The 25,708-nt window shown below is 38.3% G+C and overlaps 4 protein-coding genes and 1 pseudogene across 4 annotated transcripts; 1 reads left to right on the top strand and 4 right to left on the bottom strand.

Annotated features, from left to right (window-relative positions):
• Positions 1 to 10,887: 10,887 nt before the first annotated feature.
• Positions 10,888 to 12,129, bottom strand: LOC147551371 (F-box only protein 8-like). Its single transcript, XM_086668557.1, has one exon. It carries the CDS (start codon positions 12,127 to 12,129, stop codon positions 10,888 to 10,890), a length of 1,242 nt encoding a protein of 413 aa, XP_086524683.1.
• Positions 12,130 to 13,479: 1,350 nt separating this feature from the next.
• Positions 13,480 to 17,089, top strand: LOC147551370 (pectinesterase pseudogene; annotated as a pseudogene).
• Positions 17,090 to 17,140: 51 nt separating this feature from the next.
• On the bottom strand, positions 17,141 to 18,368 carry LOC147551369 (uncharacterized). The gene is made up of 2 exons (XM_086668555.1): positions 17,459 to 18,368; positions 17,141 to 17,172 (listed from the first exon to the last, which is right to left on the bottom strand). Exons 1-2 carry the CDS (start codon positions 18,366 to 18,368, stop codon positions 17,141 to 17,143), a joined length of 942 nt encoding a protein of 313 aa, XP_086524681.1.
• Positions 18,369 to 19,767: 1,399 nt separating this feature from the next.
• LOC147551368 (F-box/kelch-repeat protein At4g19930-like) lies at positions 19,768 to 20,820 on the bottom strand. Its single transcript, XM_086668554.1, has one exon. The coding sequence runs from the start codon at positions 20,818 to 20,820 to the stop codon at positions 19,768 to 19,770; it is 1,053 nt and encodes a 350-aa protein (XP_086524680.1).
• A 3,162-nt stretch (positions 20,821 to 23,982) lies between these two features.
• LOC147551367 (F-box protein At4g19940-like) lies at positions 23,983 to 24,420 on the bottom strand. Its single transcript, XM_086668553.1, has one exon. The coding sequence runs from the start codon at positions 24,418 to 24,420 to the stop codon at positions 23,983 to 23,985; it is 438 nt and encodes a 145-aa protein (XP_086524679.1).
• Positions 24,421 to 25,708: the final 1,288 nt, after the last annotated feature.

Raw genomic sequence — 25,708 nt, 5'->3', positions numbered from 1 at the left:
TAATGTAGGAAATGTTTTGAAGGGGGGGATAGAGATGGAACCATTGGAGAGCCCCTCCAAAAGTGGGCCCCAAATTTGGAGAAGATGCTCATTTGGAGGGGCATTTGGGGAACAACCATTGGAGATGCTCTTAATGGGAGCTCTATCCCTCCAAAAAGTACAACTTTTGGAGGGATGGAGCTCCAATCCTTCTCCAATGGTTCTCCAAAGATTTGAAGAACCTTAAATAGTGCTTCTTCAAACATGAAGGGGCACTATTCACCTTCTCCACATGAGATGTGACTTTTTATTTGGTCCTTTTGTTTTTATGTGTTTAATTTAAGTCCTTTAAATTATTTTTTTAGTCCTAATTTATTGTATAAGTTCTTACTTATTCATTTTAAGTCCCTGCTTTATTTTATTTTTTTTGTACTAATTAAGTTTCATTTCAACATATTTTAATTAATAAAAATAAAATATATTGTAATTTTATTTTATAAAGATTAACATAACTAAATTTTCATTAATAGAAATAGATAGTACAACTCGAAACGAAGACAAATTAAACTGAAAACCAGACAAATTTTCATTAATAAAATTTTTCATTAATGCGGAGATGGATCCGGAAATGGAGACTTACCTCCATATTAATGAAGAGTTTAAGTTTAAGTAGTGCAATGTATTGTAATTTTTTTAGACTATTTTTAGTTTAATTTTCTTTTCATGCAAATTTTTTTGCATTTTTTTTCTAATATATTAGTGATTTTTAATATAATTATTTTGTCTTTTTTAATTTACTATGTATGTAGTAAATGTGTTTTTGTTTAAATGTTAGGTTAAAATAATGTAGTAAATGTTTTGGAGGGGTGGATAGAGTTGGAACCATCGGAGAGCACTCCAAAAGTGGGCCTCAAATTTGGAGAAGACTCTCATTTGGAGGGGCATTTGGGGAAGAACCATTGGAGATGCTCTTAGGAAGGTCCGTTGAGATTGTGTTATGATACCTAGATAAGTATTTGGATAATGCTACTCACTCCCAAAGTATAGACGAAGTCAAGAAAGTAAACACTATTTGGTTAAACTGTGTTATCATCCTAAAGTATTAATGGAAGTGATTATTGTTACCCTTCTGGGGCTTTCATCATTGCGATCTAGTATCTCTTTCTGCTTTCTGTAATCCCTTCTTTTCTTCAATCTAATCACTCATATCTATTATGGAGGTTAACAACTCACAGTTTTTACAATAGTTTTGTTGGTCTTACCACAGATGAAGTTACACCAATCATAGTTGCCGACGAAGATCTCATTCTGATGTTATGGAAAATGGTGTTCTATGGTTTCAAAGTTCAAAGCGAGTTGATATCACATTTGCAATGCAACGAATATCAAGGCAGGGGCGGAACCATGATTTCAGGTCCGGGAGGGCAGACCAGTAGTTACTACAAAACCTATTTTTAATGCGAGCACCTAAAAGCACAGAAAACCCGTTTGGGACTATCTAATCATCCTCATCCTAAACAACCTCAATGAACCAATAAATTTATGATTATGTAAATAACCCTCAATCATACAAGTCCAAGAAACAATATCTCCTTCAGGCATTTCGTCGAATACATCTCTGGAATCTTTTAAATTACCACATTTCATGTTATAATATATCAACGTTGTCATTACAATGGTAAATTAATGAAACCCAAACTTAATAATAGCAGCCTGAATCTATTTTCTATTGGTGGGAGATCCAACTGATGCAGTCTAAAGAGCATTGGAGAGAGTATATTAATTGATGGTTAGAAAGTTTTACTTGGTAGGTCACGCTGAAGCAGAGTTGTAATGGGTAGCTAGGGTTCCTTCGAATCCTTCAATCGACTTGTAATGGGTACTGGTAGCTAGGGTTCCGGGTGCTAACAACAGATTTGTTGGGGGTCTTTCGCCCCTCCCACCTTTCAAACAGTTTTGTTACTTTGGATCGAGAATATTAATGTTAAAATTAATTTTAGTTCACCGAATCTTATCCATACTACGATTACCGAGCATAACACTTCCATTGTATGGGATCCCTCTTGTATCTATGGACCGCCTAGGGTCCAGGACCGACAGGTTTTTCTGTCTGATGTACTCACGAGAATTCAATCGGTCACTAACCCTATCTGTTGTATAGGGGACCTCAACGCATTAACTTGTAACTCTGAAATGGGGGTGGGGGGTCTGATAGTATCCCTTTCATGTCTCAATTCCGCAGATTTGTCCAATATGCTCGTCTCATGGACCTGGATTATAATTGGCCAGACTATACCTGGGCTAACTTAATCTATGCATCATTTAACTCGAGAACGATTCGTCATGGCGCTAGGTACCACGTCTTGGCATTCTGAATTTCTGGAAGCTACCTAGATACAATAGCGATCATGCCCCCATTCTACTTAAGTTAATAAGTGCATAGACAACTTTTACATAATATCCCGAAATTCGAGGCCTTTTGGACTAAACATCATGACTACTTTACTACCATACAGATTAAATGGGAGAATTCAACTGCACCTTTTTATTCTATAAGTACAAACGGTTATTACCTCTCTTTTTCAATGGAGTAAGTAGGCATTTGGTATCATCAAACAAAGATTAAGCATATTAAGGCAGAGACTCAAGAAGGTTCAATCTCTCCAACTGACAGATACACTTCTAGATGTTGAAAGTAATTTTCAAGAGCAAATTATACATTTGGAAGAGATTCAACGCACAAAGGCAGAACAAAGGTTGAAATCAAACTGGGCTCGGAATGACGATAGGAATACTAAAGCTTTCCATGTTTCCATTACAAATAGAAGACAAAAAAACTACATCTACCAACTTACTTTATCATCAGGTGAGTCCACTACTAATAAGGAGGACATAGCTAATGAATTGATTTCTTTCTTTCAGAATTTGTGCAGAGCAGAACCAGTTACATAGCCGCCTATCGAGGTTTTAAATGCATTCAAAGTCATTTTGGACACTGCACTGGCCAACATCTTAAGGAGACCAACACAAGAGGAGATCAAGGTTGTGGTTATGGAAATGGGCTCGCTCAAAAGCCCGACCGGGGTAGGGGTGGGAATCGGTCAGGACCGGTCGGTACCGGACTCTAACTTCATCGAACCGGTCGACTCGGACATAAATTGTTGGTGACCACCTATTTACTCGGGCGGACTCGGATGGTCACTCTCAAGAATTCTTTGTCCATTGACCGTCCAAGACCGTTTATTTTACCAGGCCAGTCGGATACCGGATGGTCTCGGTCCGGACTTTCCAATAAAATTTACTTAAATTCAGAACTTTATCTTTATTACCACAAACAAAATTACTTACAAATGAAGATGTTTAACCAAGAAACCAAAAGTTAATATAAAAAAAGAAAAAAACACAGTTGATTATCATTTGACAAGATATAATTAAGCCATGTACTAATGTTTGATCTTCCAGAAGACTATATGACTATATCCAACGACTATCATATATTCATTTGTCTATAAAAATTCAACGGTCAACCTCTAAAAATGAGGACAGTTTAGTCGGTCAACCTATTCGGTCATTCGTACCGGTCGGTTATTTAGACGGTCTATATTGGTCGGTCGGTTAGCGGTCGGTCCTTTGACATAGAATTTTGACTGTGACCGTCCGCCAATTCTTTCGGGCCGGTCGGAACTGACCGTTATGACCATCGAACGTTCATGGACACTTTTTATCTCGGTCGAACGGGTCGAATAACGGTCTTCCGGATCTTTATCCCACCCCTCGCCCGGGGTCAGATGGACTACCTTGTTTTATTTCCAATACAACTGGGACATCATGGGCGATAATCTTACAAACTACACCCAACAGGTGTTCATATCAGGTAGTATCGGTTCCTCTTTTAATAAAACCACATTAGCCTTAATTCTTAAGGTCCGTCTTCCTACATCTAAGTGGAATTGACTTGGAGTCTGCACAATGAGCAGCATCTAAGTGGATTTGACTTGGAGTCTGCACAAACTGACTCAAATCATTTACTACATAGGGATGTCGGGACGTGTGACGGTCAGGTAAATAAGACGACCAATGAGGTGGCGGTAAATGGATGGGTTTTGTAGAGGAAACCCATCTGAAGGACTGAGGCACAATTTTTGTAAAGGAAACCTATCTACCACATGTACGTTACCCTTTGACTAAATATATCAGTTTCGATCAACTTAGTCTCCTACATCAGACATTTTCTCCTTCCGTTATCACTACGAAAGAACCTAAATCTTATACTGTAAGAGGGCTTGTGGCGGTTTAGATGATATAGGCGGTTTTTGAATTGGATAGATGGCGGTTTGAAGTTTCCAATTTTGGTTCAATTTGGTGTCGGTTTGAAATTGATGCCACCGGCTTATAATATATATAAATAGGGCTTGAGTGTTTTGTTAACCACAACATCAAGATAACAATAACTTTTAGAGAGAGTTAGAGTGTGAGCAAGTGAGAGAGAAATTTTGTTCATAGTTTTGAGCGGTGTTTAATTTCTCGGTCGTCGAAGATTTAGTATAGAAGGTTAATTTCTATACGGTACCATCTTAGGACGAACTTGCGGGTTGTGTGAGTCGTCTTCATCCATCCTTCAATAAAGATTTCTTGTTCGCCCGAGGACGTAGGCTTTAAGCCGAACCTCGTTAATTCTGCTTGCATATTTAGTTTTGGCATAGTTTTTCGATTAATCTTCATAATCGGATCAATTTCTAGGATAGGTTCGATAGCTTCCGCGACTTTTAGTACTATCAATTGGTATCAGAGCCTTGTTGAGATTGAACGAAGAGAAGATGGGATCGAGAAGTGATACGGTCAAATCATGGAAATATGAGATAAAGAAGTTCAATGGAAAAAACGATTTTTCTTATTGGCAGATGCAGATGAAGAATCTGCTAATCTCGCAGAAATTACACAAGACGTTGACGGGAAAGAAACCAGGAGATATGTCAGATGAGGATTGGGAGGAGTTAGATCTCGAAGCACGGGCTACCATTATGTTGTGTCTTGAGAGGGGCGTGGCGTTCCTCGTAGACGAAGAAACAACGACACGAGTGTGTGGTTAAAGCTAGAAAGCAGTTTCATGACGAAAACTTTAACGAATCGGGTCTACTTAAAATCCAAATTATTCACATGTAGAATGGAAGAGGGTTCTTCTATTCAGGAATATGTGAATAGGTTTGACAGGATTATCTCAGATTTGAAGGATATTGATGTTAAGGTTGAGGATGAGGATCAAGCCCTCATATTGTTACTTTCATTGCCTAAATCCTATGAGAACCTTGTTCAAACTTTGATGTTTGTTGGTGACAGTCTAAGCATGGAAGAGACGAGAAATTCGTTATTAGCGGATGACCTTCGTAAGGTTGCTACTAGCAGTATGACGTCAGGTGGAGTAGAGAAGGATCAAGCACAAGGGTTGTTTGTAACGAGGGGGGAGTAATGAAAGGGGAAAGGGATAGGGCGGGAAATCTAGATCCAAATCTAGAGGCTCTTTCAAGAATACGTACTTTAGCTGTGGTGAGCTTGGTCACTTTAAAGCGGTTTGTCCAAAGAGAAAGTTGAAGCAAAAGAACGAAGGCTACAAGGAGAAACAAGAGATGCAAGAGGCGGGATATGTGTCAGAAGAGGCGGACGAATGTTTCTCGGTGACAGAGGTGTCTGAGAAGATCTCCGATAAGTGGATGCTTGATTCAGAGGCGTCACACCATATGTGTCCAAATAGGGAGTGGTTTACTACCTATAGGAGTATAGATGGTGGTAACTGGGTGATGATAGTACATGTAAAACTGTGGGACTCGGAACAATACGTATCAAGATGCACGATGGAGTGGTGAAAACATTGACGGACGTAAGACACATACCCGATTTGCGAAAAAATCTAATTTCCCTTGGTGTGTTGGAGCGGAACGGCTGTAAGATAATTATAGTGAATGACTCCATAAAAGTCGTTAAGGGTTCTTTGGTGGTAATGAGAGGTACTCGTTACAGTAATTTATACAAACTTTTGGGGACAATAATTACGGGAGATGTAGCGGTAGGAATCCGTAGAAGGGATCCAACGGCTTGTACGAGGCTTTGGCATATGCGCCTTGGGCATATGTCGGAAAAGGGTCTACCTTTGATGTGCGGGAAAGGCTTGTTGAAGGACATGAATAAGCTTTGCATGGAGTTTTGTGAGCATTGTGTGTTCGGGAAGGCACACAGGGTGACGTTCTTTACAAGCAAGCACATGAGCAAATAGGTATTAGACTACGTACATACCGATGTCTGGGGACCGACAAAGTTAGCTTCCAAGGGTGGTTCCAGGTATTTTGTTACATTCGTTGATGATCATTCGAGATTTGTCTGGCTTTATTTTCTGAAGCATAAGAATGAGGTATTCAACACATTCCTGGTGTGGAAAGCAATGGTTGAGAACAAAACTGGTCGAAAGCTGAAGACGCTAAGGCCGGATAATGGGACCGAGTACACGGATGGGGCATTCAAGGAGTTTTGTAATCAGGAAGGCATTGTGAGGCACTAGACAGTAGTAAACACACCTTAGCAGAATGGAGTCGCAGAGAGATTGAATCGTACACTACTTGAGAAGGCTAGATGTATGCGCTCCAATTCGGGATTTGACGTAGAATGGTGGGTAGAATCTGTTGCTACAGCTTGTTATATTGTGAACAGGTCTCCACATTCTTCTTTAGATGGCGGCATACCTTACGAGGTGTGGTTAGGTTAACATGCAGATTACGGGAGACTTAAGGTTTTTGGTTGTACGACCTATTACCATGTTAAAGGTAACAAACTTGATAATAGAGCAAAGAAGGCAATTTTCTTAGGATATGCTACAGGAGTTAAGGGTTATCAGCTATGGTGTACGGAAGACAAGAAGTTTGTAATCAGCGGAGATGTGGTGTTTGATGAGTCATCTATTGTAGCTATGGCGAAAACTACGGTGCCTAGTTGTGGTGATGTTGGGTCTACTAAAGCTCAAGTCGTGGAAGTAGAAATCGAAGATCAACGGGTTTCTAGGAATCATGATCAGGTGGAGCATCAGGATAATACTCAGGATGAGGAAATTGATGAACCCGATCATGAGAAGGTTCAAGGGGAAGGTACACAAGTTTTACAACAACAACAACAGGATGTTTCGGTACACACTAGGCCGAAACGGTTATATAAGCCGGTACAGAGGTTAGGGTCAGACAAACCTCTTAGGCATTACGGGCAGGAAAATGTGGTTGAATATGCACTCTCGGTGGAAGACGACGAGTCGGTCACCTTCAAACAAGCTATTACCGCGGAGGAAAGAGAGAGTTGGTTGGTTGCTATGCAAGAAAAGATGGAGTCTCTTCACAAGAACAAAACATGGGAGGTTGTCCCATTGCCGGAAGGTAAGTCTGTTATTGGTTGTAAATGGGTGTACAAGAAGAAAGAGGATTCTTCCGAGATCAAGGGTACAAGGTATAAGGCAAGACTAGTGGCCAAGGGTTATGCACATAAAAGAAGGGGTCGACTACAATGAGATTTTCTCCCTGGTCGTGAAACATACTTCTATTCGGGTGTTATTGGGTATTGTTGCTCACAGTGATCTTGAGCTGGAACAACTCGATGTTAAAACCGCCTTCTTGCACGGTGATCTAGAAGAAGAAATTTATATGGCTCAACCTGAGGGATACAAGGTTGAGGGCAAAGAAAATCAAGTATGTCGTTTGAGGAAGTCTCTTTACGGATTGAAACAATCCCCTCGCCAATGGTACAAACGATTTGATTTTTTCATGCTAAAGCATGGTTTTCGCAGAAGTGACTATGATTATTGTGTATACATCAAGAAGCTTCGCGAAGGTGACTTTATTTATCTCCTTTTGTATGTGGATGACATGCTTATTGCTTCTCGAAGCATGGTGGAGATAGATAAGTTGAAATCTCAACTCAGTCAAGAGTTTGAGATGAAAGACATGGGCGCTGCAAAGAAGATACTGGGAATGGAGATTAAGAGAGAGCGGACAAGTAAGAAACTGTACTTGAATCAGAAAGGTTACATCGAACGAGTAGTTTCTCGATTCGGGATGCAGAATGCGAAGGCGGTGTCAACACCTTTGGCACCACACTTCAGGCTCTCGGGAAGACAATCTCCCACTACTACGGTGGAGAAGGATCATATGGATCGTGTACCGTATGCTAGTGCAGTTGGCAGTTTAATGTACGCTATGGTGTGTACTCGTCCAAATATTTCACAGGCGATCAGTGTGATTAGTAGGTTTATGGCAAACCCGGGGAAGACACATTGGGAAGCTATGAAGTGGGTCTTGAGGTACTTGAAGGGTACTGTTGATACGGGTTTGTTCTTTGGTGGAGAAACATGTCAGGTAAGCGGTTATGTTGACTCAGATTATGCTGGCGATCTAGATAGAAGACGATCTACTACTGGTTATGTATTTAAGTTACATGGTGCTCCAGTTAGTTGGCGATCGATGTTACAATCTACAGTTGCGTTATCTACTACGGAGGCCGAGTAAGCAGGAGTGCGTAGATGATCTAGGGATTAAGCAGAAGTGGGATCTTCTGGATGATCTAGGGATTAAGCAGGAGTGCGTAGATGTTCGTGTTATAGTCAAAGTGCGATCCACTTGGCGAAGAATCAGGTTCTTCATGCTCCAAGATGACTTAGATGAAAAGGTGTACATGACTATTTCACCTGGTCGTACCAAATCGGAGACCATCAAATTTGTCGTTTGAACTTTGAACAAATACCTTTACAGATTAAAACAAGGTTTTGCATGTGCAACATCCTCGTTCAACACGTGTAGATGCGACGACTCGAGTAGGGGTGTACATTTAGTATCCTAACCGACCAAACTAATCCGATCCAAACAGATTTGAGCGGTTTAGGGACCAATCCAATGGTTATCCGGATTAGTTTGGATACTAAAATGTCAAAACCGATTGGCTTGGTTCGGTCCATAGATTTTTTTTTTACAGATAACCGGAAAAACAAACTAAACTATTTATTATTATCTTTTGTATATTATATATATAAGAATATATGATTGGACATGATGGATGGTGGAGATTCAATTGTTTATCGTTTTTTTTTATCTTCCTTGGATGTTGATAGACTATGTTGAATTAATCACGTACATGTAGGCTTAGCTGTTTGTGGGATAATATTAATTTTTAACATGTTCTAAGTTCAATTGTAGCAAGATTTAAATTTGAAAACTCGAAATTTTGTTCTTAGCAAAATTTTGACCTTTGGTTCGAACCGAACCAAACCAAACCGTTCATGCATAGGTACACGGTCTCTACTTGATTTGGACTACATTTTTTTTTTGACATATAGGGTTGAGCGAGTAGTACATGATAATGATCTTACTATACACAAATCTAGTATGATTTATATCTTCAATAACACAAAATAATAAATAATAGATTTCAACCCAAGGGGTGTCTATTCTGTGACCTCTAAATTTGTAAGAGTAGGCATACTACCATAATGTACCATTAGAGCAAGATCCCATGTGCATCTGAACCAAGATACTCCAGTTATCCCACAAGAAAATTCTCTGGCATACTCTGACCTCGATCTTGTGTCAATTGACTTTGCAGAAGATACTTATACTTCTTCTCGACCAGTCCCATTGACGACATCGACTGCTCAATTGGTTCACTACCTTTGTTCGTGTACCATTGCTTCTACTACATGTACGTGTTACTCCTTGACTAAATATATCAGTTTCGATCAATTTAGCCTCCCGCATCGGGTATTATTCCTTCCGCTATCACTGCGAAAGAACCTAAATCTTATACCTCCGCTGAAACATTTGATACATGTATGTGATAATATATATCTGTGGCTTGTAAATTCATAAAATTGTGTTCTACTTGCCTTATGTCCTCACATTCCCACACCTTTAAGGCATCTCTAAGCTCACTTCGCATCTTAAATATTTGGTAACCACAACTAAATATTGCTGGTTCATGGTTGATCCATTTTTAGCTAAATCGCCCGTTCAAGCGTAGTTAAGCATATACTTGGGCGCATATTCAGAAATAAGAATCAGGGTATGTTTTATTACAAGTCTAATACTTCTCAGGATCCACCTTTCTTTCTATTGAATAGGGAACTCAAAACATTACAAATCACAATAACCCAATTTATACAACACATGAAACTTGGACAAGTAAACATGGAAATAGAACAACACTTGCAGGTTTTTGTAGAAGAGGGCAATCAAAATCTTGAAGAGAAACACAAAATGGGTTGTTGTCTAAACAGCGTGTTATTATCGTCTCGAAGTCTCTTAATCTATATTGCCAAGGAAAAACCAAACCAAATAGACTAAAACTTCAGCTGGTTCATTCTTGGGTTGTCTTGCTTTCTCTATGGCTTGCCAGTTGGTACCAAACAAGTAGATGATTAGTCTTAAAGCCGAGACTTAGCAGGTGTGGGTTGCTTCACCGTGGCACTCTGTAATACAATCGAGCAACAGTTTAAGTAAAGCTTCCTAAGCAGTGTATGAAAAAATACCGACAAAAAGATAAATCTAAGGATGGTTTATTGGAGGCCCTCCTTGGGCAGCTCGTTCATCCAAGACTTTGATTCATAAGCCATTAAATAACGATCATACGGAACGGATTACGCATGTGGCAAAACCTGGTTCGTGGAAGAAAATTGCTAGATCAATTACAAAACCATTAAATAACCATCAAGTGAAAATTATAATAATTCAAATAAGAGATACAAAAGAAGAGTAGAACAACAAAACACAGTTCAGAAGTAACAGAGGCTTTGGCGACCCCCAAGAAGGTTTTTATAGAAGAACAAGAACTTCGACACCGTGTTTTGAACCCACCAAAACTGGGACACAATGGTTATGAGAGAGATCATTGTTAAGGTGTGAAAAGACTTCCGGACAAAGTAGTAAGAAAACTATCATAACATAGATGTGGAACTGGGGAAGGGATTCCATTAACTTCAAACTCGAACCAACTATCCTTCTTCCAATCATAACAATAAATAGACACACATCTCTCTTTCCCCTTACGTTTATCACAAGCATATCCTTGTGTTAATATTACGATGATCTTCTCATTCGATCCATAACCATGAAATTTAACACGTTGATCCTTCTTCAAATCAAAAGGCAACAACACAATACTCACTTCGCGCCAACTTCCATCACCATCCCCATACATAAAGATCTTATACGTCTTATTACTAATTTTAATAGACATAGCTAAATTCCCATCCACTTCTAATAAATCAACAAGACGATCTTCATTAGACATATATGGATTCGAGTGATCTACTCTATCGTAAGTATAGTGAGGTAGATCAAGGATAAAATCAGGGATTGTGATTGTTCTGAACTTCTCACTTCTTACATCAAATGCAACTAAACATACTGGACGGAAATCACTACTCCACGCACCACAAAGAAGAAGACAAGTAGTCCAGTAAATAAAACCATTCACATAAACAGAAACTCTTGATAAATCACTAGCATAGGGTGGATAGGGTGGGGTCTCAATCTTTCTCCATATATTATTCTCATTATTATTATTATTATAACTTTTCCTCCCGGGGACCGTCAAAACATAACAAAAACTCTCACGGGATAATATCCTCCACCAAACACCAACTACTTTGTGTGTATTAGTGACAGGATCAAAACCAAATCCATAGGTGGATGATAAAAAGTAGAAGACAGAAGAAGGATTAGGTATTCCATTCTCATATCTTACGCGCATACGAGACGATAATTCTCCTGTTCTAACATTCCATATACGAGGAGCATAAACAAGGTTGGAGTCAATGAGACACATCAAACCATTTGCGGATTTCAAAATCATATCGGACAACTTTGATGAAGAATCAATCTTCTTTTTCATTGTGTCGAATACTACTTTTTTATCTTCAAATAAAACGTCACAAGTAATCAAGTACTCAATATAAGAATCATCCTCTGTCTCCGGAAGAGGATGGACGATAAACAAACGACAAGGAAGAAGTGTTTTCCTAAAGGCGATGTGTGAATCAATTAAGGAAAGCCAATGCTTAGAAACAGACTTACAACGTGAAAGGGTTTTGAATGAGAGTCTGGTTAGTATCTCTGTTACAAACCAATCCATTCTACTACCAATAATACCAATTACCAGGCAGGAGTATATGAAGAGAGAAAGAGAGGGGAGTTGTGCTTTCTGCCTTTCTCTAATTTCCGATTGATCAATGTGCCCTATTTATATTTTATATATATATATATATATATATATATATATATATATATATATATATATATAAGGTAGTGAAATTTGCCCTACTTACAAAGGTCGATTGGGATTGTGTTGTAAGTCCCCCTTGCTTCTTGTGGCTACCGATTCAATGAGCTTGAGCTCCTATTGGTTATTTTCTTTGAGAATATCTCTCAGGTCAAATAAGCAGCCATATTTTAAGGGATTGTACGCTCACGCCCTTCGCCAGTTCTTCCGAGTAGGGATGTCAACGGGGCGGGTTTGGGACGGGTTACCTCTTTCCCAAGTCCGCCCCGTTAGTAAACGGGTTTTACCATTCCCGTCCCAATAGTTAATCGGGGTGGGTATTTAATTACCATACCCGTTCCGATTAGAAATGACTTAACCATTACCGACCCGCCCCGCCCCGTTTAACATGAAACGGTGCGGGGCGGGTCGGATTTAAACATAAATTTCATATTTTTATTTCAAATAAGTTAGATTAATCAAAATAATATAAATATTATAAACAAAATTTTATAACATTTTGGTTTTATCAACTATAAACACTACAACTTATTACATAATATAAAATATAAAATAGTTAAATTGATGATATAAGATAAAAAGTTTTAGAAACCTATTGTATATATAATACATAACATATATAATCGGGGCGGGGCGGGTTTTACTACCTAATCCCAAACCCGCCCCGAACCCGGTAAATGGTTTTATCTTCATACCATTACCGTCCCATTTAATAAACGGGGCGGTAAAAGCCGTTCCATTAGGGACGGGTTCGGAAAAAAACCCACCGGTTCGGACCAAATTGCCACCCCTACAGTTCCGAGATTGCACATGCACAATAGACTTCATATTTGGTAATAAAGCAAATGTTTTCCAAAACTGTAAGATAGTGGTAAGAAAGCCATTAGACAACAACATTGTGTAGTGACTGCCCAAGGAAGGAAAGATGTACGATTAAACAAACTACTTTGTGTGTACTAGTGACAGGATCAAAACCAAATCCGTAAGTCAACGAAAGAAACTTCAGCGAGATTGTACGATTACACCTTCTATTCTTAAATTTTATAAGCATACAAGATGATAATTCTGTGGTACTCACATTCCATATACAAGGAACAAAAGCAATGTCAGATCAATGAAACATATTAAACCATTTGTTGGTTTCAAAATCATATTGCAATAGTTTGATGAAGAATCAACCTCTAGTACTGTGTCAACTACTAGATGTTCATCTTCAAACAAAACATCACAAGTGATAAAAGCGTGTTTTCGGATGTCACACCATGCTTGGTTCCAGCCCGCTTTCTTGGAAATCCAAGAAGCAAAACCACTATCGCTCGCCCTTCCGCAGAAACTGAATATCGAGCCCTTGCCACACTCACCTGTGAACTTCAATGGCTCAAATCACTTCTTCTTGATCTGGGAATCAATCACTCATCTCCCATGCATGTCCATTGTGACAATCGTGCTGTAATTCACATTGCAGAAACCCCGGTATTTCATGAACGTACCAAGCACATAGAAATCGACTGCAATTTAGTCCGTGAAAAGATTAAAAGCAAATTGATTTCTCTGCAATTTACTTCCTCTTCGGAACAACTCGCAGACATTTTCACGAAGCCACTCGGTGCAGAAGCTTTCAAGTATATTATTGGCAAGTTGGGCATCATTGACATTCCTGTTCTAACTTGAGGGGGAATATTAGAGTCATGGATATGGATCGGCCACCCGATCCATATGCCCGAGCTGACCGACCCGGTCGGCCAAGGGGAACCGGACCTACCCGGTTCCACCTTCAAGAAGACTTCTTGTTGTATTTTAGATTAACATCAAATACTTGTAATCTTATCCTAGAGTTACCCTAATTGTATTTCATTAGTCTATAAATACTTGTGAACTCATTGTTATCAACACAAGAGAAATATTAATATCTAGATGCTTCTTCTTTACCATAATTGATAACTCTTTCTCTCATTCGACTAATACTCGAATTATCCAAAAAATAGTTCTCACAGATGGGAGTTTGGTTACTAACTCTACTACAAGCCACTCCATTAAACCATTACTAGTACTACTACCAACACCAGGGATTGTGGAGGGAGAGAAACGGGCGTTCTGCTTAATTCCCTCCGATTGATCTATATTCCCATATATAAGGGAGAGAAATTTGATAAGTATAAGTAATAGTTTAGAAAGGTCGGTTGAGATTGTGTTATGATAAGTATTAGGACCCAATGTGATAAACCATAATTTCAATCCTAATCTATGGTTTTGATAGTTTTTGACTCTTTTGTACATCATGGATTTACTAAAGTAAATCTATATACTTTCAACTAAAAAAAGGTATAACAATATAATAAAACAGAAGGAAAACGATGACTGAGGAAACATCCTTTTTAATAAAGGTATTGTCTGGAAGTCCTTTTTAAAATTTAAAATATAATCTTTCTTAGAAATAAAATAACCTAGCTATTTGAAGAAGAAAATAACTTTCCTTAGAAAAAAATAATTAATTTAAGAAAAAAAGAAACAAAATATATTTTAAGGGTTAAAAAAGAAAATAAAATCTCTCTCAATAAATAATAACCAATTTAAGAAAAAAAAAACAAAAGAAAATAATTCAAAAAACTAGGGTACTGAGATTATAACAATATTAAATATGGAAGGTTAATACTACGGGGCGACTCTAAAGCACTGGGTTAGAACTTCGTCACATTTGGTGTTGCCACTCATCGGATTAGGGAGGTGACGAAACGTTCCATTTCTTTACTAGAAGTAGAGAAAGACCCAAGATGTAAACAAGCTTTATTAAATTGTAAAGATCTTATGGATGATGCAGTTGAAAAGATTAATGAATCTTTTGAAAAGTTTGGGGGTTTTGGTATCACTAAAATTGACAATATAACTGATGATCTTAAAATTTGGTTAAGCGCTGCAGACTGCAGTTACTTACCAAGAAACTTGTTTAGATGGTTTTGAAAACACGACAAGTAATGCAGGAGAGAAAATGAAGATTGCCTTGAATGCGTCGACTCAACTAACAAGGAATTCATTAAGCACTGTTTCACATATATCTAGTGCTTTTAGCTCATTTCCAATCCCAAGTCTTGGACGAATTTTACATTCAGAGGAACCTTCTTCTTCATCTTCTGCTACAAAGATGGTTTTCCAACATGGGTTTCGGGCGAAAAACGAAAACTACTTGAAGCGTCATCTTCTGGTGCTAATATTAAACCTAATGTGGTTGTTGCTAAAGATGGAAGTGGTAAGTACAAGACCATTAATGAAACACTTAAAGATGTTCCAAAGAAGAACAATGCTTCTACATTTGTTATATACATTAAGGAAGGCGTTTATAATGAATATGTGATGATAACCAAGAGCATGACCAATTAGATGATCATTGGAGATGGTCCTAAAAAAACCAAGATTACTGGAAACAAGAACTTTGTCGATGGAACCAACACATTCAACATTTGGTATGCAGAATTCTACCGTTTTAATATTGTTTCTCCCATAGGTCTTTGCTAGGTGGGATCGAATATTCGCTGTCCCAGTCCCTGAGTATAAGTCACCGTGTGCCCGAGTGTTTTGTTCCTCGGTGATCCCTCACAAGCCCACCCAAAAGGCCTTGATGCCCCAAGGTAGGGTTTTGGTACTCGCCTAATTAGAGATGTAGGAGTAAGTGCAGTCTCTCACACATTGGGTCTCTTAGACACCCTTCTCACCAACCTTACGATCAACTTTCCTCGATCGTTGCCATCTGTGGAGACCCAATATGTCGATCTCTCAATATCATGACCCAATTAGCAGTCAACGATTGCCTCAAGGTTTTTTTCCTGGATCATAAGCCCACCGAGAAGGGCACGACATCCCATGGTATTGGTCTCTTCACCTATAGCCTAGTGTATACACACTAGCTTAAACGACGCCAGACTGAGTATTGTCCCCCACATGTGTTATCCGCAAGTGAGATCCCTTACACTTTACGCACCCTTCTTTTCCCTCTTAATAACTAAATCTGAGTTTTGGTGTGAATTGTATGGAACAGCTGTGGCTGCACCTGGTTTCATAGCTAAGGACATGGGATTGGAGAACACAGCAGGAGCAATAAAGCACCAAGCAGTAGCATTAAGAGTACAATCTGACATGTCGATCTTCCACAACTGTCACATGGACGGGTACCAAGACCCCTTATACGCTCACGCCCTTCGCCAGTTCTACCGAGACTGCACAATATCTGGCACGATAGACTTCATATTTGGTAATGCAGCAAGTGTCTTCCAAAACTGTAAAATGGTGGTAAGAAAGCCATTAGACAACCAACAATGTATAGTGACAGCCCAGGGAAGGAAAGATCAAGAAGAACCGACCGGTATAGTTCTTCAAGGATGTCACATAACTGCAGATCCGTTATACTTCCCAGAAAGAAAACAGATCAGATCTTACTTGGGAAGGCCATGGAAGGAATACTCGAGAACCATAATAATGCAAAGTGAGATCGATGATTTGATTCAACCAGAAGGGTGGTTGCAATGGATGGGTGATTTTGCTCTAAATACTTGTTTCTATGCCGAGTATAACAACGAAGGACCAGGAGCAAATTTAGCAGGTAGGGTTAAGTGGGCAGGTGTTAAGACAGACAAATTAGCTTCTAACGAATTTGTAGCTTTTACTCCCGGTCGTTTCCTTACTGGTGATTCTTGGATCAAGCTTTCCGGAGTTCCATTCACCTCCGGCATGTTGCCCATGTGGAGCCTTTTTTTTTATCAAGCGGATAATTTATCGGCTTATTAGTCTTATTCGTGTCGACCAGAGAGACTGCTTAAGTCTCCTTATTGCCTTTTTTTATCAAGCGGATAATTTATCGTAGCTGGGCACTCTATCATTTCCCTACGCTTAAATCATTCTTATCTCCTACATGTATCAAGATTTGAAACATATCCAACATATATAATGAGATTCATAGCTTATAATAATGAACTGATTATTATTTTGAAAGATAAAGAAGACAATGGTTATGAGAGAGAGAGCATTGTTATGGTGTCAAAAGACTTGGGGAGAAAGTAGTAAAAAAAACTACCATGACATAGATGTGGAAGTGTGGAAGGGATTCCATTAACTTCAAACTCGAACCAACTATGCTTCTTCCAATCGTAACAATAAAAAGACACACATCTCTTCTTCCCCACTTCTTTATTACCACACACACATTCCTCTGTTGTTAATATTACGATGATCTTCTCATTCGATCCATAACCATGAAATTTAACACGTTGATCCTTCTCCAAATCAAAAGGCAACACAATACTCATTTCACTCCAAGTTCCATCACCATCGCCATACATAAAGATCTTATACGTCTTATTACTCATTTTAATTGACATTGCTAAATTCCCACCCACTTCTAGTAAATCAACAATACGATCCTCATTAGACATATAATAATTCGTAAGTTCAAATGTTTCGAAAGGATAATGAGGTAGATCAAGGATGAAATCAGGAATTGTGATTGCTCTGAACTTCTCACTTCTTACATCAAATGCAACCAAAGATATTGGACGGAATTCACTATCCCACAAACCACAAGAAAGTCTAAAAGTAGTCCAGTAGATAAAACCATTCACATAAATAGAAACTCTTGATAAATAACTAGCATAGGGTGGGGTCTCAATCTTTCTCCATGTACTATCCTCATTATAACCTTTACGCTCTCCGCTGGTCAAAACGTAACAAAAACTCTCACCTGGTGTTCGACTCCACCACACACCAACAACTTTGTGTGTACAAGTGACAGGATCAAAACCAAATCCTTGGGTGGACGAAAGAAAGTTGAATGAGATAGCAGGATAAGGTATTCTTTTCTTATCCATTATAAGCATACAAGATGATAATTCTCTGGTACTCACATTCCATATAGAAGGAACAAAAGTGATGAGGTCGGAGTTGATGAAACATATCAAACCATTTGTGGGTTTCAAAATCATATTGAACAAGTCTGATGAAGTATCAACCTCTAGTATTGTGTCAACTACTAGTTGTTTATCTTCAAACAAAACATCACAAGTGATGAAGGCGTTTTTTGCGACGTCGGACCCGTCTACATCTTCCATTGACGAAGACTCTGGAAGAGGATGGGCTATAAACAGACGACAAGGAAGGCACTTTTTCTTAAAGGCTATGTGAGAATCAATTAAGGAAAGCCAATTCTTAGAAATGGTTTTGAAACGGGAAAGGGATTTGAATGGGAGTTTGGGTAGTATCTCTGCTACAAACCAATCCATTAAACTACTACTAATACTACCACCAACACCAGTTATAATGGAGGGAGAGAAAGGGGCGTTCTGCTTAATTCCCCTGTTTTCAGATTGATATATAAGGGTGGGAAATCTGATAAGTATTAATAATAGTTTAAGGAAGGTCGGTTGAGATTGTGTTATATATGATAAGTATTAGGCCCCATGGGCTGAGGAATTATATTCCATGTGCATTTGAACCAACATCCTTTCGTTGCCCCACAAGAAATTTATATTATGTACTCTGTGTAGATTGACTTTCCAGAAGATAGTGTTACTTCTTCTCGACCAGTCTCACCGGTGAACGCATGCTTAATTGGCTCACTACTTTTGTCCGTGTACCATTGCGTCTACTACACGTACGTGTTACTTCTTGACTGAATATATCGGATTCGATCAATTTGCCTCCCACATCGGGCATTTTTTCCCTTCGCTATCACTGCGAGAGAACCTAAATCTTATACCTCGCCGAAACATTTGATACATGTATGTGATAATCTATATATGTGGCTTGTAAATTCATTATATTGTGTTCTACTTGTCATCTCTAAGCTCACTTCTCATCTTAAATTTTTTGTAACCACAACTAAATATTGTTGGTTCATGGTTGATCTATTTTTAGCTAAATCACCGTTTCAAGCGTAGTTAGACATAATAAGAATCGAGTATGTTTTATTACAAGTCTCATACTTCTAAGGATCCACCTTTCTTTATATTGAATAAATGAATAGGGAACTAGAAACATTACAAATCACAATAACCCAATTTGTGCGACACATGAAACTTGCACAAGTAAACAAGGAAATAGAACAAAACTTGCAGGTTTTTGTAGAAGAGGGTAATCAAAATCTTGAAAAGAATGACAAAATGGGTTATTGTCTAACAGGGACCTGTTATCGTCTCTTGATCTATATTGCCAAGGAAAAACCAAACCAAATAGACTAAAACTTCAGCTGGTACATTCCTAATTGGACATGGCAGAAAGTCTAGTCTGCAACTTTGTTTTTCTTATAAATATGTAAACGACCCGCTTAATTCATTCTTATCTCATACATGTATCAATATTTGAAACATATCCAATATATATATAATGAGATGGTACAAAACTTAAACATAAACATGAGAAGATTCCTAGTTTATAATAATGAACTGATTTATTTTGAAAGATAAAAAAGACTTAAAAACTACTACAAAATGGTTATGAGAGAGAGCATTGTTATGGTGCTAAAAGACTTGGGGAGAAAGTAGTAAAAAAGCTATCGCGACATAGATGTGGAAGTGTCGAAGGGATTCCATTAACTTCAAACTCGAACCAACTATCCTTCTCCCAATCGTAACAATAAATAGACACACATCTCCCCTTCCCCACTTCTTTACCACAAACACGTCCCTTTGTTGTTAATATCACGATGATCTTCTCATTCGATCCATAACCAAGAAATTTAACATGTTGATCCTTCTCCAAATCAAAAGGCAACACAATATTCACTTCAGTCCAACTTCCATCAACATCACAGTATATAAATATCTTATACATCTTATTAGTCATTTTAATTGACATAGCTAAATTCCCACCCACTTCTAATAAATCAACAAGACGATGATCATTAGAATTATACGAATGCTCTATAGGATAACGAGGTAGATCAAGGATGAAATCAGGAATTGTGATTGCTATGAACTTCTCACTTCTTACATCAAATGCAACCAAAGATAGCGGACGGGAAGTAGTCCAGTAGATAAAACCATTCACATAAATAGAAACTTCTGTTAGATTACTAACATAGGGTGCTGTCTCAATCTTTCTCCATGTACTATTCTCATTATAACCTTTCCTCTCTCCGTCTGTCAAAACGTAACAAAACCTCACACCCCCATCTGCTGGTGCTGGCCCCGCCCACCACACACAAACTACTTTGTGTGTATTAGTGACAGGATCAAAACCAAATCCGTAGGCGGATGGAAGAGACTTGAGAGAAGGGCATTGAGGAAGCATTCTTATATTTCGAGGGCAAACCATTCTATTCTTAAATTTTATAAGCATACAAGATGATAATTCTCTTGTACTCACATTCCATATACGAGGAACAAAAGCAATGTTGGAGTCGATGAAACACATCAAACCATTTGCGGGTTTCAAAATGATATTGCAATAGTTTGATGAAGAATCAACCTCTTGTATTGTGTCAACTACTACTAGTTGTTTATCTTCAAACAAAACATCACAAGTGATAAAGGCGTGTTTTCGGATTTCAGGCCAACCTTCCATATCTTCCCAGGGCGGCCAATCTTCCCAAGGCGAATTAAAATCATATGTATCCGGATCTTCCTAGGGCGAATTAGAATCATACATATCCGGAAGAGGATGGACGATAACCAGACGACAAGGATGGCGTGTTTTAGAAAAGGCGATGTGAGAATCAATTACGGAAAGCCAATTCTTAGAAACAGTCTTGAAACGGTAAAGGGATTTTAATGGGAGTCTGGTTACTAACTCTGCTACAAACCAATCCATTAAACTATTACTACCAATACTAGGGTTACGGTCTTACGGAGGGAGATATAGAGAGAGAGAGAGAGGCGCTTCTACTTAATTTTGGGATTGATCTATATTCCTATATATAATGGAGGGAAATTTGGCCCTACTTAAGGAAAGTCGGTTGAGATTGTGTTAATACCTAGATAGGTATTTTGGCCCCATGGGCCGAGGAATTTAAAAAACTTCATCTGATTCATTCTTGAGTTGTTTTGCTATCTTTATGGCTTACTAGTTCGTACCAAAGCAAGCATATATTAGTCTTAAAGTCCAAACTTTGTAGGCGTGGATTGCTTTACCAGGGCACTCTGTTATATCATCGTGCAATAGTTTTAAGTAAAGCTTCCTAAGCAGCTTATGAAATATGATCGACAAGAAGATGTATCGAAGGATGGTTTACTAGCTAGAGGCGCTTTTTGGGCAGCTTCTTCAGCCAAGTAAGCAGATGGCTTGAAGAATCCGCCGTACATTCTACTCCACTCATCCAGCCTTGAGTTGATCACCAGTGGCGAGTGTTTTCTTTGGGAACTTTTCACTTCATTGATAAGCCAAGAGGCAAGTTCTGATTACAGTACAAGTTGAAGACCCAACATTATAACTAACATAGGTTGAAGGCTGTGATGCTGTTGGATGCTAGAAATGGATGGGCTGAGATTAGCAACTCAAATATTGTCAATTGATATCAAAATAAAGAACAAGAAAAAAAATTCCCAAGAAGATAAAATTAATCAAGGAAGACAACAGAAAAAGAGTAGAACAAGAAAAAAAATTCAAAAGTATCAAGGGTTTTGACGGCCAGTCCAGGCTAGACCAATGATCATACAAAGTTGGAATTGTAAGGGTGTGGAGAATGCTTTAACAATTCTCTTTGTGATTTATGAATTCATTTATCCGGACAATCAAACATTCTACTATATTTTTGTCTGAAACAAAATTATCACAGACTTTTTCAGAAATCCGAATAAATAATTCTTTTTTTTTGTGTTGAAAGCCAGGTAAAGAAATAAAATTATAAAAATTGTTTTATTGTTTCGTTTCTTCGCAGGTCTGAATGAAAGATTATAGCTATGATTTGAACCCCACCAAAAGTCGTTGACAACTACACATGTTACCACTTTACTAAAGAAGACTTGAACAGCTTCACAATGGCTAATGAGAGAGAGCATTGTTAAGGTGTCAAAAGACTTTTGGAGAAAGTAGTAAAAAAGCTATTATGGCATAGATGTGGAACCGAGGAAGGGAGTCCATTAGCTTCAAACTGGAACCAACTATCCTTCTTCCAATTGTAACAATAATCAAGAGACATTGTGTTGGTAGAACTGTGGTTTTTCCTTTGTGAAATATACCTCCACGGAACATGAGTTGTTGTTTTAATGATTATACAAGAACTTAGAAGCTCACGTGTGATGTTTTTTGGCCTATTAAGTGAAAAAACCTATATACTCCTTAGTTACTAAATCACCCTTTCCCCAACCAATTGGCGATGAGCGAGAAAAACCTATATACTCCTTAGTTACTAAATCACCCTTCCCCATATGAGATTAGTCTCAAATCATTGAAATATTCAAGATGCAAAACAAGTAAAGAGTTTGACATGAAAATTGAGTTTAGTTTAATTCTCCACTTGATGGGCCAGAGTCAAAGCTTGTTGACTTCAAGAGGAAAAGGAAATGCCAATCCAGCTCTACTTACAGGCCAACACAATCACTATATAGAATATTTGGCCTCAACAGAAAAAAAATACGATCGCGATCAACTTGTTAGGTAGTCCTTAGAACCTTATTGTTAGGCAGTGTTTCCACATACTGCAAGGTATTTTGCTTCTAGAGCTTGTTCAAGGTCAACACACACTTCTCTACCTCACTATTCTAGGAATCAAGCCAACTCAAAATGACAAAATAAAAATCTATGGAATAACTCGTGTTCGGGAAGATGTTCTAAGCAATAAGAAACTGTTTTTATCCTCAGTCAGACCTGAAATCTGACTCGAGCTCTAAATCAAGTAAGATTCCAGTCTGTTTGTTTCTATTTAACCCGTGATGACTGACTTGTCTGAATGATTGATTCGAGTTAATTTTTGGTCCATTCAACCCATATGAGATAGATTCAGACAGTAAGAAAAACAAACAAATTAATCCCACCACTAAGGGAAATACATACTCTGCTTTAACCTGCAAAGTTCTTTAGATTATCTTTCTTTGTTTTCTGATAAACACAAGTTTCTTTTATCTCTTAAGCTGACTTCATAATATGAACGAACTATTGAACTTACTTTCCCTTGGTGCTCTTATCCTGAAAACCCCCATTTATATCTTCTAAGTTTTGTAGTGTTTTTGGAGGTTGACAAAAGGTTTGATCTGAAAACTTTTGGATTTCTAAAAGTATGAGAACTGAAATTTGGAGATGGGTCTTGGGTTTAATGTACTTGATGTTTTTGATCGATCTCTGGGATCTGCTGGAATGGTATTGCTTGTTGGAACTTCCGTTGACACGTTCAAGAACTGACGGGTCCTGTAATCAGTTGTTTCGCGAGGATAAATCAAGGATGAAATCAGGGATTGTGATTGCTCTGAACTTTTCATTTCTTACATCAAATGCAACTAAATATAAGGGACGGAATTCACTACCCCACGCACCACCACGATCAAGGAAAGTAGTCCAGTAAATAAAACCATTCACATAAATAGAAACTTTTGATAGATCAAGAACATAAGGTGGGACCTCAATCTTTCTCCATACATTATAAACTTTCCTCCCACCGACGTTCAGAACGTAACAAAAACTCTCACCCGATAATAATCTCTCGCCGTGTAATTGACTCCAGACACCAACTATCTTGTGTGTGTCAGTGACAGGATCAAAACCAAATCCGATGGTGGATGAAAAGATTTTGTCTCAAGAAGGTAATACATTCTTATCTTTTATAATCATACGAGATGATAATTCTTCGGTACTGACATTCCATATACGAGCAACACGATCAGTATACGAGTCAATGAGACATATCAAGCCATTTGTGGTTTTCAAAATCATATTGCAATAGTTTGGTTTACAACTAATCTTTCTTATTGTGTCAACTACTACTTGTTTGCATTCAAACAAAACATCACAAGTAATGAAGTACTCGAAAGTGTCGTCCATGGACGAATCTACCATTTTCAGTTTCTCTGTCTCCGAAAGAGGATGGAGGATAAACAGTCGAGAAGAAGGGCGTGTTTTCGAAAAGGCTATGTGAGAATCAATTAAGGAAAGCCAATTCTTAGCCACAGTCTTGAAACGGTAAAGGGATTTGAATGGGAGTCTGGTTAGTATCTCTGTTACAAACCAATCCATTCTACTACCAATAGTAATACCAGGCAGGATTTATGAGAGAGAAAGATAGGGGAGTTCTCCTTTCTGCCTTTCTCTGCTTTCCGATTGATCTATGTTCCTGTACATATAAATAAGGTAGGGAAATTTGCCCTACTTAGGAAGGTCGGTTGGGATTGTGTGTACAAAGTAACTACAAACCACAAAAAAAAATCTCTTAACCCTAGATTAATCTAGATGATTATATAAAGGCACCATAAAAATTGTGTTCCTCCCTCTATTTGATCTCTGTCTTGATGTGGTGGCGTCTCACTTGAGTGTATTGTAACGAACAAAAGAGCGATTCAGCACTGTCACTCGAAAGCTCCGGCGACAATTATGTTCCAAGCTATACTTGCCAAGCACAAGTCATCATTTGCTTCGACGTTTGACCGTAACCCTGACTGAGGCAAATTAAAAGGGTCTTTTGGCAGCGGAGTTACAAGAAACTAGCAAACTAATGTACTTAAGAGAATAAGAAAGGAATACATCAACACACTTGGGTGGAGTTCGATCTTTATTAGTAACTCTCAAGTACGAAGGTATAGATTACAAACACTCTTAGCCACTCGCACTTGCACTATTAGTAGGCTTGCACACTTCCCAAGTCACTCACCTACTTGGTTGCTCTGAACTTGAGTGGTTTGCAAATTAAGACCCCATACCCTGTTATAGGCCTGATGTGGTGTGTAAATCTCACATTTAAGCCACTTAACTTTGATGTGTTGGTTCGTTTCGTGTTTTATTTCTAACAATTTACCTGTTTTTCTTGTAAGGTAGCTTATTTGGAGTTATGCATTTGATTTCGGAATAAAAATGATCATTTCATCACATTTTCATCTCATGCGGACAGATTGAAAGAAGAGAGCAACATGATTATTTTAGTCAAAATCTGATGGTAAATAACAGGTGGAGTCAATAGTGAGTCCGACAGCGAAAACAGAAGTCGAATCAAAATCCGGACAGGAAAGTCATGGACAACAAAGAAGTCGAGGGACATTTTAGTTTTTTCCAAAAAAATTAGAGATGTAGAAGAAACATATGATGAAGGAACACGTTGGTTTCTAAAGCCAACAAGTCTTGATCAGAGTGGTAAGAGATATAGTCTCCCACCTAAGAAGTCGAAGGGTTCGACAATTAAAAAAGAAACGTTAGTTTCTAAATGAGAAGTAATTGCCAAGTCAACAATTGGTAGCCCAAGTGGTTCCAAGGTGTTGACATAAACTCCAGAAATCTCTGGATGTCCTAGGTTCGAATCTCAGAAAAGGTGGAA

This window comes from Eschscholzia californica, unplaced genomic scaffold (assembly GCF_041429995.1).
Source record: "Eschscholzia californica isolate CP2 unplaced genomic scaffold, dmEscCali1.0.p SCAF_3, whole genome shotgun sequence".
Classification (NCBI taxonomy): Eukaryota; Viridiplantae; Streptophyta; class Magnoliopsida; order Ranunculales; family Papaveraceae; genus Eschscholzia; species Eschscholzia californica.
Note: the sequence above shows the minus strand (reverse complement) of the source record. Positions and strands in the feature narration are given on the sequence as shown.

Excerpts from the sequence above, each read along its gene's own strand:
- LOC147551371 (XM_086668557.1), bottom strand. The coding sequence starts at position 12,129 with ATGGATTGGTTTGTAACAGAGATACTAACCAGACTCTCATTCAAAACC.
- LOC147551369 (XM_086668555.1), bottom strand. The coding sequence starts at position 18,368 with ATGGAAGATGTAGACGGGTCCGACGTCGCAAAAAACGCCTTCATCACT. Across the intron at positions 17,173-17,458 it reads AACAGAGGAATGTGTGTGTG|GAGATAAGAATGATTTAAGC; the intron begins GTAATAAAGAAG and ends TGATACATGTAG.
- LOC147551368 (XM_086668554.1), bottom strand. The coding sequence starts at position 20,820 with ATGGAAGGTTGGCCTGAAATCCGAAAACACGCCTTTATCACTTGTGAT.
- LOC147551367 (XM_086668553.1), bottom strand. The coding sequence starts at position 24,420 with ATGGATTGGTTTGTAACAGAGATACTAACCAGACTCCCATTCAAATCC.